At 48.0% G+C, this 18,552-nt stretch overlaps 1 protein-coding gene across 1 annotated transcript in view; it reads left to right on the top strand.

Annotated features, from left to right (window-relative positions):
- Positions 1–271: 271 nt before the first annotated feature.
- The window catches only part of LOC125545787 (MADS-box transcription factor 51-like), a 30,657-nt gene continuing 12,376 nt past the window's right edge, over positions 272–18,552 (top strand). Inside the window, exon 1 of the mRNA XM_048709822.1 lies at positions 272–693. Within this exon, the coding sequence (XP_048565779.1) occupies positions 509–693 (185 nt within the window). The 5' untranslated portion in view covers positions 272–508. The remainder of the gene's footprint in view (positions 694–18,552) is intronic.

Here is an 18,552-nt window from a genome sequence, read left to right as displayed (position 1 = left end):
GGTGCCGTACGTCCTAGCTGGAGCCCTCCGCTTCCACACACACGTTCCAATCCGACTCGGCCCTGGTTTTTCACAGCGTGGATAAGGATGGGTGCAGTGGTCGTGCAGGAATAGTAGTGTGGTGCACTGGCGCCCGCCCCTGTTTGTTTGAAAAGGCTAGTGGGGGCCAGGTTCACCCCCGGCATTCCTCATCTGGGATTTACCAAGTTTGAGCGGGGGTGCGGTCCAAGATCAACGAATTATATAAGTAAATCAGTGGCCTCATGGATTCTCTGGGTCGCCGTCTCCACGTTTTCTTTACGACCATTGGCGGCCACGGGGGAGGTGTACGGTGATTCGTCTCCCCGACGGACCCGTCCATCTCTTTCCCCCGCTCCCCTGAGCAGTGGAGTCCCCTCGCTCCGGCCACACTCTCTCTCCCTGACACCCTGACCCCTTTCCGTCCACCGAGATAAACGGTGAGAAGAGAGACACGACAGAAGCGGAGGAGAGGAGAAGGCTGGTGGGGATGGCGCGGCGCGGGCGTGTGGAGCTGCGGCGGATCGAGGACCGGACGAGCCGGCAGGTGCGCTTCTCCAAGCGCCGCGCGGGGCTCTTCAAGAAGGCCTTCGAGCTCGCGGTCCTCTGCGACGCCGAGGTCTCGCTGCTCGTCTTCTCCCCCGCCGGCAGGCTCTACGAGTACGCCTCCTCCAGGTGCATGCCGCTCGCCGACCCCCGCACTCTGTTTTGGTTACCTGCTCCAAGTACTTACTCCTCCGCAATTCCGCCCAGTAATTAGGATCGCTAGATTCGCTCCGATTCAAATGTTTGAATCCTTTCCCCCCCTTGGCTTCTCGTAATTAGTGAACCAAGGCTGCACGCCTACCGCCTTGCACGAACCTGCTTAGGATCTCTGGGTTGGTTTCTCACACTGCTAGTATCGGCACCACCACCTTGCAGTTGCACATGAGCAGGAGCTCTGCTTTTTAAGTACTAGTCCATGATAGCAGTAGTGTTTTTCTAGAAAGCAATAGAAGTAGTGTTTTTGGTTCGTTCGGGAGAAAACTAAGCGTGGTCTTGTACTGCTCCATGGAAGCTTCTCTAGTGGCGTTGACCCTGTGTCCGTATTGTTCCGCGTAGCATAGGAGACGGCAAGGACGCTTGAGCCCGTTGGCTTTCGCATCGGCACTTGCTCCACCGCGCTGCCTCTGTTCTAATAATATATGTTCGTTTTCTTAAAGTCAACATTTTTATGTTCGACTAAGTTCATAATAAAATATGTTAACATCTACAGTCCTAAATAAGTACTGTAAAAAATATTGACGAATCTCGCGATCATAGTATATTTTCTCTCTATGGACAAAACTAAGAAGTTTGACTTTTCAGAAAAATAATATACTGTACTTAATATTTGGACCGGTGCATATTTGATTGTCTGTGCTGAGTAAAAGAACCAACTATACGTTCTACTAAAACGACAACAATACTCTTTCGCTACATTGAGTCTACTCAATCGGCATATGAGATTAAGATAAGTAACTTGCACAAGTAAAAGAAATTAAGGATGTGTCTAGTTGAGTTGTGGATTCTGAGAAAGATGTTGTGAGCTAAGAATTATGACAAACATGGAAATTATTTTGGGGTTTCTTTCGCCCTCGGCGTCTACATCAAGCGATGCACAAAGTCATTTTTATTATAATATTATTCAACGGAGTTCAACAAAACAAATACATGGATCAACTTAATGCCACCTTTATGAAACCAATAGTTGCTACACCTATAAGCTTGATGATGTGCCTTGACCTTGATTCAACACACATCATCTAATCCGGCCTCATCAAGCCGCCCACCGGCAAGCCGAGAGCATCAATTGGTCAAGTGGACCCTCTGCGCGTACTGCATGCACACGCTCTAGAATAGGCCGCAACCATCTTCCGCCATCCCACCTTCAAGGGCGATCAACGTGTTCACCTTGCCAGTCCCGAAGGCATCTTCATCGTCCGATTCGAGAAACCCTAGGTTTCCCCCGGAGCAGTCGGAACGAGGTGGCGACGATTGCAACCGACGATGCCTTCAACAAGGAGATGATGGCCAAGATGTCGCCAACGTCAGCCATGGCCGAGGTCGACATGGTTTTCACCCGCATTTGTGCCACTCCGAACCAGTAGCTGCCCTAGTCCGCGTGCAGCTACCGAAACACCGGCAGGGAACCAGCATCCCTTGTCGACCCCTCCACCGACGACGGTTCTTGGCGGAGACCAGATCCACGGCCATCGTCGCGCCTTCCATCACCAGAGAACACCCGGGCTCCTGCGGGCCATGGAGGCGAACGCTGCCTCCGCACAACCATGGAATGTTGCCCTGGGAACCTCCATGAAAGAAATCGACACCATGGCCACAGGGGTGAGGCGCTACACCGATGTTGCGACAACCCTACAACCGGCCAAGTCACCCCATCTGATTGCAATGTTGTGCTCCAGTTGCCCACTGTTAGACGACCACAAGCCTGAAGATTGCATCCGAGATAGGTAGTTTTGGGACGACAAGGACAACTCCACAAGCTGCCGCTCAACACCAGAAACTGAAGATGAGAAACCTCTCCAATCCATTACCTTGGAGCAGGTCCTCATGATAGTTGGGCACAGGCAACACTAGCAATACCCCCACCCCCCCCCATCCTGTGCCACCTAGCCCAGTCGGTACGCCTCTCATCAGAAACCTCAGCAGGCCCGTTCCCACGAGCACCATCCCTCCAGCTATAAGTAACCCAGGATCTATCCCACCGGGCTCCACCACTAAGGGCTAATTTGGTAGCCTGGGATCCGGGGGGATCCCCACTTATTCCCTGGCCCGAGAAACCACGGGTCGGAGCAGCCCTGAAAAAATCCATCATGCCATTTGGGCACCCATGTGGGGGAGGGACCCTGACCCTTTTGACGTACTTTCCCCGGGAGAGAGTTCCAGACCTTTGTACATTGGATAGGAAAACCCTCGCTCAGTTGCTCTTGCGATCGAAAGGCAACGGCGCATCGGCGGCGCCTCTCGAGTTTCTCTCTCTAACGACCAGACCAACATGCCCCACTTCCCTCCGCATCGGCCCCTAATCTCTACACTTGCATGCTCCTCTGCTCTCCGGCGATGGTGGCACTTTCGACTCCGGCTTGGCGTTAGTGTTTCTCCTTCTCACAAGATAAACTACATTCAAATCTTTGTCCCGTCCGGCAACGACAATGACTGGCGTTCGTGTTCCTCTTCCTTCGACCAAGGTAAGCCCCCTCCTCCTCCTCCTCCTCCTCTTTCCCTCCCCTGCCCCTCTCCCATTTTTTGGTGTCCAAACTACAATGGGGAATTTACCTGTGGTGGTATGGGGATTCCAATTGAGCAGGGAAATCCTCCCTTTGGGGTTTCCTGCCCATGGTTTATCATAACCAAATGAGCCCTAAGGGTACGATCCCATCAGGCTCCACTCCTTAGGGCACGGTCCCTCCGTCCACCACTCCTTTGGGGTCTGGACCTCCCGGCTTCATAGCCTTGGGCACCGGCACCCTATACTTGACAGCGGTACCGGACCCTTGGGCTTCATGGCACCATCCGCACTAGTGTTTACGGAAACCGCACTCCACCTCCTCCATGTCTCTAGTTGGGGAAGACCCAACTACGAGGACCATGGAGGCCATCAGGAAAGCTACTATAGCCGCTCACTTGCAACTACAAAAAATTCGAGGCCACTGCATGGCAGGCCCAAATGATGGAAACCATGATGAAGGAACATCCTCGACGAGCGTGACACCAGTCCCTCGCCATGATGGCCGGCATCGCAGCGTGCGGACACAAGATGGACAACGACGGCGAGCCCGAGGTCATCCAGACTCCAGCTTGCAACTTACTGGCAACGCCAGCCCTTGCAGATTGACTGCGGGTCACGCCGGGTCTGTCGGGTGCGGACATCATCGTTCCTCTCCAAACCCTGCTGCACATCACCGTTGACCTCCTAGAGAACATAAGCAGATCGAGGCTTCGCCTCAGCAACACGGATAATGTACTTTCACTGCAGGTCACCCCTCGGAAGCTTAGAGCATCTCCAGCCGTTCGCCCCCCCACCCCCCAGGATGCATAAAAATCGCCTCCTGGGGGCGAGCCGGCGATACAATCGGCGCTGGGGGCGGTTTCACGCCCAGTCGTCGCCCCCAGCTCGCCCCCATGCGCCGATATTGGCCCACTTTTTAGCCCCATTTCGACGAATAGAGGGCCCATATGGGCGACAATAGGCCCATATTCAGCGTGGTTCGCCGTTGTTCGGCGTTCAATTATGCGCATAATTTTTTTATCACATATTTCATCACAGAAATATCAAATACTTCAACAAAATAGTACAACAACAAATAGTTCAATACAACTTATATATTTCAACAAATAAAAACTCATATTTCATCACATGTCGCGCCCGGCGTCGCCCTTGAGCCTCCATAGATGCTCTATCAGATCTTGCTGCAGTTGATGATGCACCTGTGGGTCTCGAATCTCCTGACGCATACTGAGATAGGCAGTCTAGGTTGCCGGTAGCTGGTGATCAACTTCGGCTAGAGGACCCTGCCTGTAGTATGGTTCAGTGTCAAACACTGGGTCTTCTTACTCGCTCTCGATGATCATGTTGTGCAAGATGACACAGCAAGTCATAATCTCCCACATTTGATCTTTCGACCAGGTCTGAGCGGGGTACCGGACAACAGCAAATCGAGATTGGAGCACACCAAATGCCCGCTCGACATCCTTCCTGCAAGCCTCCTGAACCTTCGCAAACCAGGCGTTCTTGCCTCCTGGCACAGGGTTTGAGATCGTCTTCACAAATGTCGACCATCTCGGATAGATGCCATCAGCTAGATAGTACCCCTTGTTGTAGTGCCGCCCATTGATCTCGAAGTTCACCGGAGGAGAATGACCTTCAACAAGCTTGGCAAAGACAGGGAGAGCACTACAGCATGTTGATGTCATTGTGAGTTCCTGGGATACCAAAGAAGGAGTGCCAAATCCAGAGGTCCTGTGTGGCCACCGCCTTTGGCGCCTTTGTACATCCCCTGCCAAGCAAATGGGCAATTCTTCCATTTCCAATGCATGCAGTCGATGCTTCCAAGCATCGCAGGAAATCCTCTTGCTGCATTCTGTGCTAGGATCCGAGCAGTGTCTTCCGCATTGGGTGTTCTCAAGTATTACGGTCCAAACACGGCCACCACTACCCGACAGAACTTGTAGAAACACTCTATGCTGGTGGACTCGGCCATGCGCCCATAGTCGTCGAGTGAATCACCGGGAGCTCCGTATGCAAGCATCCTCATCGCTGTCGTGCACTTCTGGATGGAGGTGAATCCAAGGGCGCCGGTGCAATCCATCTTGCACTTGAAGTAGTTGTCGAACTCCCGGATGGAATTCACAATCCTGAGAAAGAGCTTTCGGCTCATCCGATAACGGCGCCGAAATGTTTTCTCGCCGTGAAGTGGAGCATCGGCGAAGTAGTCGGAGTAGAGCATGCATTAGCCTTCGAGACGATGCCGGTTCTTTTCTTTCACCCGCCCCGACGCCGAGCCACCTCGCCGCGGCTTTTCATTGCTCGCCAACAGCTGGGCGAGGGCGGCGAGCACCATGAGATGCTCTTCTTCCTGGACGTCGGCCTCGGCTTCCTCCTCCAGCAGCGCGGCGAGCGCTTCCTCGTCATCCGAGTCCATCGCCGAGGCAGGCAAATCGCCGAACACCTTGTGCCTGGTGGGCGTGTACCCGCCGCTAAACTGCCCCTCTGCGGGCGGAAACGGCGGCCAAAAACGCCCAGCTGCTGTTGGAGGGGCTGCCGCGGCGAAGCTCTGCTATTTTTTCGGCGTGGAATGGCTATCTAGTGGTGAAAGGCGGCGGGCGGCGCCGGGATATAGCTACTAGCGGCCGAGAGCGCGGGGGGTGGGAGGCGAGTCGGGGAAGAAAACCTTGACTTTTCCCTTGACGGCGTGGGCCAGCCGCGCTTTTTCCTTGCGCCGGAGCCCCCAACTGCCCCCCAATGCGTCGGGTTTGGCCTGTGACCGCTGGGCGGAAAAAAGGGCCGAACCGGCGTTTTTCGGCGTCCTGTGGGCGCGATTGGGGCGTTTTTTTGGCGCCGGCGCCGAAAAAGTGGCCTTGGGGGCCTGTTGGGGGCGCGGCTGGAGATGCTCTTAGTCACCATGGCTCCCAGCTTGGTAACCTGCGTAAGCCAATATCGGCCATTACCGACCAAAATCCACTACCCCCACCCCGGCCTCCCCTGTGCATGGATGTCTCAGACATCAACCCGAGCTCCGTGATCACACGCGGGCCTGGGAAAGGAGAGATATGGCTAGAACTATGAACTAGTAGCAGTGATATCAACTCCCCTCACCATAGCCATCGCCCCACCATGCTTGCCTATGAAGTAATTAAGCATCCCTTCCCAAAGTCGTTCATCGTGCGCGTCGACAAATACTCCGGGGACTAAAGCTGGATCATTGCCTTAGTGGTTACCTGACGATGGTGGACATGGCAAGAGGTGATATTTGCAACCCCTCGGATACATGCCTCTCTGTCTGGCGGGGTCAGTGAGGACATGGCTCATCAGGCATCCCCCAAACACAAGTTGCCAGCAGTCGCACTTCGAGCATGCCTTCATCAACAACTTTGAAGGGACATATCATCGATAGTGCGTACAACCTCCATAACTGCATCCAAGGTGACAAAAGAGTTCGTCCATGATTTCATCGCTTGTCGGCTCAAGAAATGTAACTCGTTATCCAACATTTCAGAGAAGCCAACTATCCAAATGTTTATCAATGGTGCAGGACCCATTCTCACGTTACGAACTTGACAAAAAGCAAGCATATGTAAGGCTCACCACCATGGGGTGACTCATGAAGGTTGCAGATGACTAAGCAACTGATGATGAGACAGTTCGCGTAGGCCGTCGTCAGATGGCAGCTCCAGATAGCCACAAGTCACCTAATGCAAAAGCCAGAAGAAACAAGAATCACATCCGAAACAAAGGCCGCAAGACGAGGGAGGCCGAGCCGACCTCGTAGTAGCCACCAACGAAGCCGGATCCAACGGCTTCAAGAGGTAGAAGTGGGATAAGAAAACTAAGCGGGCGGGGCACACTTTTGAGGAGATCGTGAGTGGTGCCTTACCTCTTATCTCTAAAAGGAATTATTATTATTTAAAGAACTAAAAGAATTAATGGTTCTAAAGGAGGAATAGATAAGGCTTCATGTATAATCAAGCATACATGTATTCAAGCATGACCACTTGTTCGAACAACGTGCTAGACTATTTTTCTAGATACAATATCTCCAACCATCCCATCAATATATCACAATTATGTTACATCAACTGAGTTATCCTTATTCATTCCTCGCGTCATAATATCATTAAAGTGTCTTTTAGTTTAGTTATGGTTCTAATTTAACAAATATAAGAACCACACGGAAGTCATTTCATATATAACATGGAAATACGAGTGAACCATGTATGTCCTCCATGTAGATGTTATGAGTACTGGCAACAATTGCAAACAAAATGTCAGTGGAATGCACAAATGTTCTAACATCGGGATTTTTCAAGTCAACACCCATTGTTGTTTGTGTCAACATATCGTCATACGGACAACTAGCACATCCCTCAATGTGCAACATCATTATCAAACGTTAATCAAGCGGTTCATGCAATTAACTAGGCCATGCTTGTGTCTTACTCATATCAAAATAAAACGAAGCATGGTATCATTCATGTTGTTGTTGTGGAAACATCAAAAGATTAGGGGGTATCTGAGTAACATGATCGCAACAGAGATTTGCATCAACAAATTGAATATGTCCAATCCCCTCAACCTAGCATAGTCTAGTACTATGTTACAAAGGTTTCAAGGGAGGCTTGGTCGTAGATTGGAGTCGTTCGAGATTCCTTGGCACCCTCTCCAAACTCATATGTCTTGATGTTGCTCCAAGTTATATGAGACTCCTTGGATTGGACACTAGGCTCCTGGCGAGTCATGGAACTCTGATGCGTTTTGCTTGATCCTATTCAAGTGAGAGTGAAGTGGGTACATCCTATGGGGTGCTTATATGTGCTAGGGGTTCTTTGACAAATGACCAAGGCTACCCTTGAGACAATGGAAGGGGGGTTAGTGGAGGTGATGTTTGCTCAATGGTGGAGAAGGGGAGAGGATCAGTTCATATCCCATGTGTAACACCTTGACCACAACCACTGGTTCTCGATCGTTATGCCTAGCGGGGTCTAGACCGGCGCCACATACCAACACTACTCTTTCTTGCGCACTTTTCCTCACTCATGTGCGCCCAAGATTAACTTCCTAGTCGTTCACCCATCCTCAAATTGCTCCAAGCCAAGCTCGCTTAACTTTGAGGTTCCTTGTGAATGGGCTCCCAGGAAACAAGGAATTCCTTGTTGATATGAGTATCGTTCCTATTAACCTAGGGTGTCACACCATGGTGGGTCATTCCCTCTCACTCCTCCATCGTGGGGGGATTCTCTTCTCGGGCTCCCTTCTTGATGTGTGCCTGTTTACTCTTAACTGCTCCTTTGAATTGGTCTTCTTATCTTTTTCACTCTGTTGACTTATTGACCATGTTAGGTTTATTTCAATTTTATTGTCATGCTAAGCGTCTTTGACGGACTAAGTATGACCCATAGGTGGAATTAATTATTATAATAAAGTTGTCGCCTAGAAACCCTAGACACCGACTAAGAAAATTGATGAGGACAAAGACCCACGAGCCCCTTAGCACTCCCGCATAGGATGCAACTGAGATGGTGTCGGGGTGGGGAAGCTTTTCTTAACACAACACCATCGGCACAATCTCTGACTAGACTAACCTAAAATCGTGTTTTTAAGGCGCCCATAAGGCATTGCGTAGGCGACGGTTAGGCGTCAGGGCGCCCTCCAAGCTCAAAGCATCGAGCTTGCCTCAGATAGCTGCATAAGATGTCCACCTTAACCTTTAGAGTGTTTGATGCACCCTCTTAGGCGTCCAGGTTTGTACTCTCGTACATATTGGACTCCTTGAGCTTGCTAGACAAGAGAGCAATTTTCCCAGGTAGGAAATTGAGTCTTTGCTAGAAACAGAGGAGGATGTCGGTGCCAACATGTAAGAGGGGGGAGATAGAGGGAGAGATAATCTTCAATCCACACACTCCCCCCTCCTCTCAAGTGGCTGCTCTCCAGCAGATCTGTTGCCTCTCCTCTCAAGCAGATCCTCTTCGACAACTCCTCCTCTCTAGTACAATAGCAACCAACAATAGGCAATGGCAAGGAACCAAGGATACAAAGTGCCAACTGCCAGCGTATGCCTCACCCATCCTCTACCCTCTCCAACCCCTTCCCCTCCACCCTCCTTTGCTCTCTTTCGTCCATGTCTAGTTGTTCACTGCTTGCTGCTTTGTTGGTTGCTCACGGCCTCTCTGCAACCAACATCAATTGCAAGGTGTGTATGCCTAGTTGCCTACCAAATTCTACTCTATTCTGCTGATTAGAACTCTCTAAGGCGTCGTATGGCCTTATGGCTTAGTGCTTAGGTGGTGAAGCGCCCCTAGCACCTTGCCTCAGCTTACCACCTTACAAACATTGCGTAAAACTATGTATTTGCTTGATGTGGGGAGGCAGAGTTCCCACCCCTTCCTGCAGGCAAAGCATCAGATGGATGGGAAGGAGCTCACAAGCTTGCCTACGGCTAAAAGTGTGATTGGGTTCGCCCTCTATCCGCCTCCTGAGAACCACTACCTTTCTATTTATGTCGTACACCTCCTGCCTTTCCCTTAGCTTCATATTACTTATTCTATTCATCATTAGCAAAACTCGCACACATTCATGTCCTTAAGTAGAAGAACAATTAAGAAAATTAGTGCATCATAATGTGTTAGAAAATTCCTTTTACGTGAGCAAATTCCTTTTACTTAGCTAGCCGCAAATAACTAGATGTACCTAAGTAGAAAACACTTACTGTACTCCGTGGATTCAAACCACTTCAGTAAAACAAAACCACTCCATAGAACCACTTCAATAAAACTAAACCACTTAGAAAATTCGGGCCTAAGTATAAGACATTTATTGTATAAGACATTTCGGTACTTTAATTGAACTGCCAAAAAGGCTTATATTTAGGAACATAGGGTGTAGAAAAGACTCATATTGTACTCATTGTTTAATTGAATACAATCCATAACTACATGATAGCTATTTATACTATTTAATATCCCTTATATATGTCACTAACAAATACGATTGTTGCCATCCACCCTAGTGTTGTGTGACCGGGCTTAGTCCAAGGTCCATGCCCATCCATGACAATACTTAAAGCCAATAAATTTTCATCTACATGTAAACCCTTCTCGGAGCCTGTGTGTGTCTTTGTTGATTAGAGGAAACATTTATTGTATGCCTATCCATATTAATGCGATATTAAAATTTCAGAAATACGAAATCATGGTTGTATCACATTGGACACTACAACGACAATAACAAAGCATTTTGTCCCAAGCAAGTTGGGATAGACTAGAGATGAAATCCATTAGAAACATGTGATAACCCAAAAGAGAATAGTGAAAGTACAAGTAAACAAAATGAAGGCAAGTAATTAAGGGCCGGATACATGGATTGTTGACTTCCATGCAGTATTGTCAAGAGTCAAATACCCAGGTACAGTCCAAACCTTCAAGTTTCTTTTTACATCCTCCTCCCATGTCAGCTTTTGTCACCCTACCCCTTATAGTATCGCCACTCTTCAAAATTCCACTATCAAGTGGTGCTTCTGCATGCCTTCGTTGGATATTTCCAAACCACCTTAGTCGGAGTTCAACAAGCTTCTCTTTATCAACACCACCCCTACGTCATCATGTATTCACTCATTCATAATTGAATCCTTTATTGTATGGCCACACATACACCGTAGCATGTGCATCTTAGTGACACATTTATTGGATGTCTTGTCTCTTAGTAGCCCAACACTGTGCTCCATATAGCATCACAGGTTTGTTCAATGTCCTAAATAAATTACCTTTTAACTTTTTTCGGACCTTCTTATGATAGAGAATGCCAAATGTTTGCTACCACTTCATCCACCTGGTTTGTTTTTGGCTGACATCCTCATCGATAGCACCATAGTTTTGCAACATTGACCCCCAAGTATCGAAATGTTCCCCTCTCAGGCACTACATGTCCTTCTAAAATAAGCTCTCCCTCATTGAACATAACACCTAAAGTCACACCTCATACACTTGGTCTTGGTCCTACTAAGCTTAAACCACTTGGACTCTAAAAGACTATCTCCATAACTCTAAGTTCAGGATGACGACCAACCTACTTACTTCAACTAAGACCACATCATCAATAGAGAAGATACACCAAGGGTATGTCCTTGTATATCCTTTGTGACATTGTTGATCACTAAGCAATATATGGGCTCAAGGTTGATCCTTGGTGTAGTCCTATTGTAATTGGGAAGGTAGCATCTTTCTATCACCTACCCGAGCACTTGTCACATCGTTATCGTACATATCATCAATGAGGGTAATGTATATTGTTGGGACTTAATGTTTCTCTAGCACCCACCACATGACTATCTTTGGTATTGTCAAGGGAAGTGGATTTCTAGACTTCTACGTGTTGCACCTCCCGTATCCAGGTCATTAAAGCCCCACATTGGTAGAGCGAGAGGGGCACACCCCCGAGCCATCGACTTCCATCTACGTGGCATCCTAGGTTTCCTTGCAAAGGGAGATTCAAAGCATCCATGACTCCAAAAGGGGGGACAAAGGAGACCAAAGCGGCAACGGACTAAGCCACCAACCAAGACCCCAGTAAATAGGCATCCACCCAACGGGAGTAAGGACATCTTCGGTTGACGCCAAGATCTACATAAGCCCAAGATTCGTCAGGTTAGCTAGCCAAGAATATCTAATCTAGACATCCCATCTAGATCATCCACCCCAACTCGATGTGTTGACCCCAACCTGTCGAACACCATCCGTACTCAATCATTGTAATCATTTGCCATGTAATTCTAGACAAAGAAAAGTAGGGTGGTGACAGCTTGAGGAGGATGCAACTCTCCTTGTGTCCCTCACATGAGTTCTCTTATAACAAGAGGAGGGACCGAGGAGTCACACCCCACAGAATGTCACACGTCAGACCTTACACGACGTTCTAGAGCGACGGTGTGGCATCCCATGCTAGTCACACCTCCCTCCTTTCAACTGATCGCTTGCTACAACACATCATCATTACGACTCATAGGGAACTAGCATGAGTTTAACCAACATAAGCTTCCCCTACCATCGGCCAATAAGCGAGCAAGAGGGAGATAGTGGAGATCCCTCCTGCCCCACAGTTGTTTGACCAATGACCACCAGCATGGCTCGACGCTTCACCCCTAGCGCTTGATCAAAGCGACGCAACTAAGGACTCATCCGGAGTTATAGGCGTTTTCGCCCTATCTCATACATCAGATTGTGATCGAGCATGGCTCGATGCTTCACCCCTAGCACCCGACCAAAGCGGCGCAACCAAGGACTCATCTGGAGTTGCAGGCGTTTTCGCCCTCTCTTATACATCACATTGTGATCGAACATACTCGAACCAAGGACACCCGTGCGTGCCCCCGGCATGCCACAAGTCAAGAACCAAAATTTTCAAATACATTCTTGTCTTAAGCGTCATCTACCAAAACTCTGCCTCCTCACAAGCGCTCGCACGCTCCCCTTGATAGAACATTAGTTAGGGGCGACCCTCTCGGGGCCGCCAGACATCGTTGGGGAGACTACCGGATCCCCTCGCGTGATGAACAGTTTTAGAGCCACGTGACCTTGTTTTCTCTTTGTATTCTTTGTAGAGATTTCACGCACGGCCTCCCAGCAGATAAGTTGTGCGACACTCGGGGGTACTAGGGAGGATATGATACCCGAGCATGCTTGCAAGGTCATGCCCAGATGCGTCCCCTACCCAGGCATTAAGTCACCCTCTTGAGCCCAATTGCCAGCAAGGTGCTCATCGACTTGGGAGGCTAGGAAGTGCAAGGCTACCCACACACAACATGGTTTGGCGGGACCAATGGGCACGAGCCCACCAATGATACGACCCTAGCCATGTAACCATAGCTCAACCAGGTATATAAGGCGAGTTAGGGGCCTTCTTGGGTATCCAAGGCATTCTCATGCCTCCATCTTGATTTGTCGCTGCCCCCTCCAAACAAATATGTCGTCGCTCGACGCCACTACTGGTCTCAGGAACTCTAACACTATTATCATAACTCTTTTACACAAAACAAGGGAGAGGATGAGACCCTCTACTTCGTGTGCTCATTCTCAATCATCATCTTCTCGGCGGCCAAAGCGTTCATCGATGACACGAGGACAGGACCGGTAGCCTTGACGAAGATAACAACCCTTTCTCGGCAGGTCTTAACAATGACATACTCCACATAAAGAACTTTGGATCTTCGTTCATCAGCTTCCTATATAACCCGTGTAGGAACGTCGGCAACGATACCATTGACTCGCGCCATGGCGGCAATAACTGCGCCTATAGCTATTCCTTGAACCTGAAAAGCAGAGTTGGCTTTAGATCCAAAGAAGAGCTCGAGCACTAGCTTGGACAGCCTCTCCAAGATGCTAGGAAGCTCCAGATGAAGCAACTTCCTAACCTCCAACACAAACAAAGTCCAGTCGGGTGATACACGTCGAAGCGAAGGACCACATGATGAGCCTTTGCCAATAGGAAGAAGAGAGGTCGCGCTCAAGGCGAGCTCGAATTTTGCTTTCTCCGCCTTCTGTGTCACCTCCCAAAGCCTCCTTTCCACCTCAATGGTTTCAGCATGGATGCGAGCACATGCGACCCAAACTTCATAGGGCCATGATGAAGGAGGTATTTAACCCCCTTCACCTCATACATTGCTGCGTGATGGACCTCAAGTGACTGATGCAAAATAACATAAGAGTCACAAGGGCATAACTTGCATCAATACATGCTCAACCGAAGGAGAATATTGCCATACCCAAAGACATCACTTAGTCGTATCCAATTACGCGCCGATATCCGCCACCACAACGGAAGAACCATCCCCCTACACTGGCATCCCAGCAGCCGGCAAGGATGAGAATGGTATAGCATGGTGTGAACCTTTGTGGCATGAACACATGTTCTTAAATGAAGTACTTGCAGTAGGTTCACCTCCTTTCCGTCCTCTGGCCCTGGGGGAGCCACTACATCAACATAAGCAAACCAAGGATAAATGTCGAAAGGAGCAACTCCAGATGCTCGACGACTCAACTCAGCTCATCAACATGTCGTCGTCATTTCCAAAGTGCCTCCCAGGTGAGACCACATCGATTTCACTTCCCCCTAGGACAAGTGTGGCACCCCATTTCCTGAAGGCAAGAGCGATCTTATGCAAAACTGAAAATACGTCATCGGAGTTCAAATAGAGGGGAAAAGATTAACGGGGCCTCGAAGCGCTTGCACTTCCTCGGAACTCAATGACCTCGACAACGCCAAGTGTCTACTCATAGAAGTGCCATCAACCTCGGAGCACGCAAAGGAACCAATGCCTGTAGCACAGGTAGCTTCGATCAAGGAAGTTGCCTCGTCATGTATGAAACACTCCGAGAGAGGCCACCTCCTCCATGAAAGTCGAGAATCAACAAAGACGACTCTGACCCAAAGAAAGACATAAGGAAACCCCCTGAACTCCAAGCAAAGATAGGAAGAGTAACCACACTACTAAGAAAGTAAAATGAGCCATATTATCATGGTCCTCAACTGGGAACATGAATCTAACATAAAGGATAAGTAGAGCTGGACCCTAAATCTCCAACTCCCCTCCTGAAAGAGACGATTGGGGTATGATTCCACCTCAGAGTCCTCCATCAAGGTACATGCGTTGAGCAAGTTGAATGGAAATTTTATGAACTAGATGAAAATTCACCACCAAGTCTTGGGCAGGAAAAGAGCCAAGGAAAACTCACACCCGAATGAATGTCAGGGTCACAACCGTCATCCTGCCAAAGCAAATGCCCTGCCCTTGAGTTATGATAAGAGACACCTCATGAAGTCTTCGACAATGTGGGGTAAAGACAACCCATCCATGGCAAGACAGTAAAAGGCCATCGCCATAAACAAAAATGACTTATTCATAGATAGAGGTGCCCTCCATCTCCTCCTGCTCTTAGCGACTAGGTTGCAAAATGATAGAACCACTACATCTGCTGAGAAGAAAAACCAACATTTTATGATCCCATCATAGATCTAAGGAAGAGTACAAGGGGGAGCAAGACCGAAACCCTAGGGTGATGGGAGAAAAGGCAGAAGCGGGGATCAAATTTGGCTCCCCCACTTCCTAGGGAAAAGCTTAAAGAAATGCAGAAGACACCGAGCTCCATTGGGTGGTCAAGAAACGCCTCACGCATATGAACAAACCATGCAAAGCAGTTATGAAAGGAGGCATCACATGCGCCAACTGAATCTAGTAGAAACAAAGCAATTTCTCCATAAAGTCCAAGAGGAGAAAGCCAAGCCCGCCAGCAAAATGTTCCAGTATCACCACCGTCTCTCTCGACATTGGGAGGGCAATATTATCGGTAGGATTAGGTAGGCCTACCACATGGGGAGTAAACCTTAATGACGAAGCCAATGTTACCTTGATGAACTCGTGATTTGGGCCACAACGAGACTAGAGGAGAAAGAAGGGTGTGGCTGCCTGAGCTTCGTCTGCCCATGGATCCAAAAACCAACAAGAAGGCACAAGGAGGTTGAGAGCAGCGAGCCCCAAGGAAATGAAAGAAGAAAGGGAAAGGAGAGGATATGATACCTTCAGTGTTATCCACTAGGGATCTATTCATCCCATAACAAAGTAGTAAAAGTGGTTGAACCACCAAGCAATCACCCGAATCGAGGCATCAAGAAGGTGTCCCAACGTGGTCGCATGTATTGTGGCATGGGGAGGCATTTGAAAAACAATCCTCGGCCAATGGGTCGCCCGAATCCGAGTGGGCACGATACCTATGCGATATTACATCAGCATCTGCAATTCGCGCTAGCATCCCATGCAAGGCATGTCACATGTTAAAACTAGAGCACCGAGGATTAGGGCAGGTGATGACCCAACAAAACATGGTACACCACGGTCTAATGCGTTCGAACGATTTCAACACGACATCAAACTATCAAGGGAACACACCCATGACTTCATTTCATATGCTGATGGGGGCTTGTCTGAGGGAAGTGTATTTCCCCACTTCTCTGTGGCGTGCCTCCATTATTCGAGGAGTAATAGCCCATTTTGGTACAACTGGAGGGTCCACGCCTGGCTCACCAACTTCCACCGATGTCTTACCCCATGTTCCTTTGTAAAGGGGGATTCAAGGCATTTAGGACTCTAAAAATGGGTCGAAGAAGATCAAGGTGGTGACAAGCAAAGCCATCGACTTCCATATGTACGGCAACCCATGTTTCCTTCAAAGGGAGATTCAAGGCGTTCAGGGCACTTAAGACAAGACAAAGGAGACCCAGGTGGTCATGGGCTCAGCCACCGACCAAGACCCCAATAAATAGGATCCACCTAAAGGGGGCAAGGACATCTTCAATCCACGATAAGATCTCCAGAAGCCCAAAATTCACCAGATTAGACTAGTCAAACATATATGATCTAGACATCCCACCCATATCATCCACCCCCAGCTCGGCAAGTTGACCCTGACTTGAATGCTCTTTGTACTCAACTATTGTAATATTTTTGTCATATAATTCCACACAAGTAGCAATAGGGTTATTACTCACCGCATGAGGGCCCGAACCTGGGTAAAATTCATGCCCTGTGTCCATCAGGATAAGGTGATGTCCCACTATCGTACAAATTATGTGTGGTTATGGTTGTTGTTTGGTATTTTGCCGAAAAACACCTTGAGAGCTATCTTGTCATATGCCTTCTCCAAGTCTATGGAAACCATGTGTGGATCCTTCTTATGCTCCTATATCTTTGCATAAGTTGACGTAGAAGGAAAATCACCTCTATAGTCGATCTCCCGAGCATAAAGCCAAATTTGTTTTTTGTGGCAGTTCTCTCACTTCTAAAGTGATGCTAAATCACTCTCTCCCAAAGTTTCATGGTATGAATGATAAGCTTAACTCATTTATAATAAGTACAACTTTGAATGTCTCTTTTATTCTACAAATAGGTAGTAGTGTACTCTTCCTCCACACTTGGGGCATATTGTTTCACCAAAAAGAGGGTTAAATAGATTAATAGCCATACTACTACCACATACCTAAGACACCTCCACACCTTAATAGGAAAATCATCTGGCCTCAAATCCTTTCCTCATTTCATCATTTTTAGTGCCTTCTTAAACTCGAGGTCATGAACCGCCTCCCAAACCGCCTATTGGTGTCATCAAAGGAGTCATCTAGCTCAAGCATAACGTTCATTCCCACCATCGAACAACTAGTTCATGTATTCTCTCCATTTGTTCTTGTTCTCATCATCTTTCACTATGGGTCGATTTGCCTCCTCCTTGATGCTTATAGCTTGGTTGAGGTCCCTTGTCTACCTCTCATGAATTTTTGCCATCTTGTAAACTTCATTTTCTCCATCCTTTGTGCTAGCCGCTGGTATACCTCATCATAGGCTTGCCTCCATACTTCACTTACAACTCACATTGGTTTCTTCTTGACCTCTTTGTATTTATGCATGATCCTTGTGCTTCTATCATGGTGCCAACTCTTGCAACACTCCTCATTGATTTCCTTTTGGACATCCTCATTCCACCACCACGTGTTCTTAGGTTCTTATTTCTTACCGTCTGTCACCCCAAACGCCTCCCTGTCTACCTATAATGAGCGTCCTAATTACAGCATCAACTAACTCCTGCAGCCTCCCTATCAAGGATCCTACATTCCAACTACTCACCTGAATCATATTTTTCCTCAATTAGATTCCTTACCCTTCGCGTACGTAGAGTGGAATGGGTTACGAAATAGAAGTCGCTAAGATGGCTACGCCCCAAAAAATTTCTATTGGGTTTCATAACCTTAAGCATTGCTGATTTTTACATAGGCTCACCAAGCGTAACACAACCCTCCTCCTTTACTCGAGCTTGGAACCGGCTATGCTTAAAATATATAAGGGGTTCATTTTGGACGCTAACATGTGAAACAAATGGCATGTAGATGCACACATAATTTAGTATAGTTATGTAAATTATTTGAAAGTAAGCAGACTTGGTTTAATACATTTTTTGGGTGAACTAAATGCATTATGGATTTGAAATGAGAAAATCTACAAGAAAGCTATTTCAACTTAGTTAAACTAATTTGACCATGGTAGAATATTATATTTATGTAACGATCGAACTAGTAAGTTATTCTTTGATGGGCCGCCCATCTTTATCTGTTTACCCATACAGATTGTGCTTTTCTGTTGATGCATGAGCTTTCCCAACTACCTCTTTTCTGTAATTAGGTAAGGCAACCTCTTGCTAGATCCTCCTTCCTATTACACTAAGTCAAATATAAAAAAGCTATCT

The sequence above is a fragment of the Triticum urartu genome, chromosome 3, assembly GCF_003073215.2.
Source record: "Triticum urartu cultivar G1812 chromosome 3, Tu2.1, whole genome shotgun sequence".
NCBI classification, from domain to species: Eukaryota; Viridiplantae; Streptophyta; class Magnoliopsida; order Poales; family Poaceae; genus Triticum; species Triticum urartu.
The sequence above is the reverse complement of the archived record's forward strand: the minus strand, read 5'-3'. Positions and strand labels throughout refer to the sequence as shown.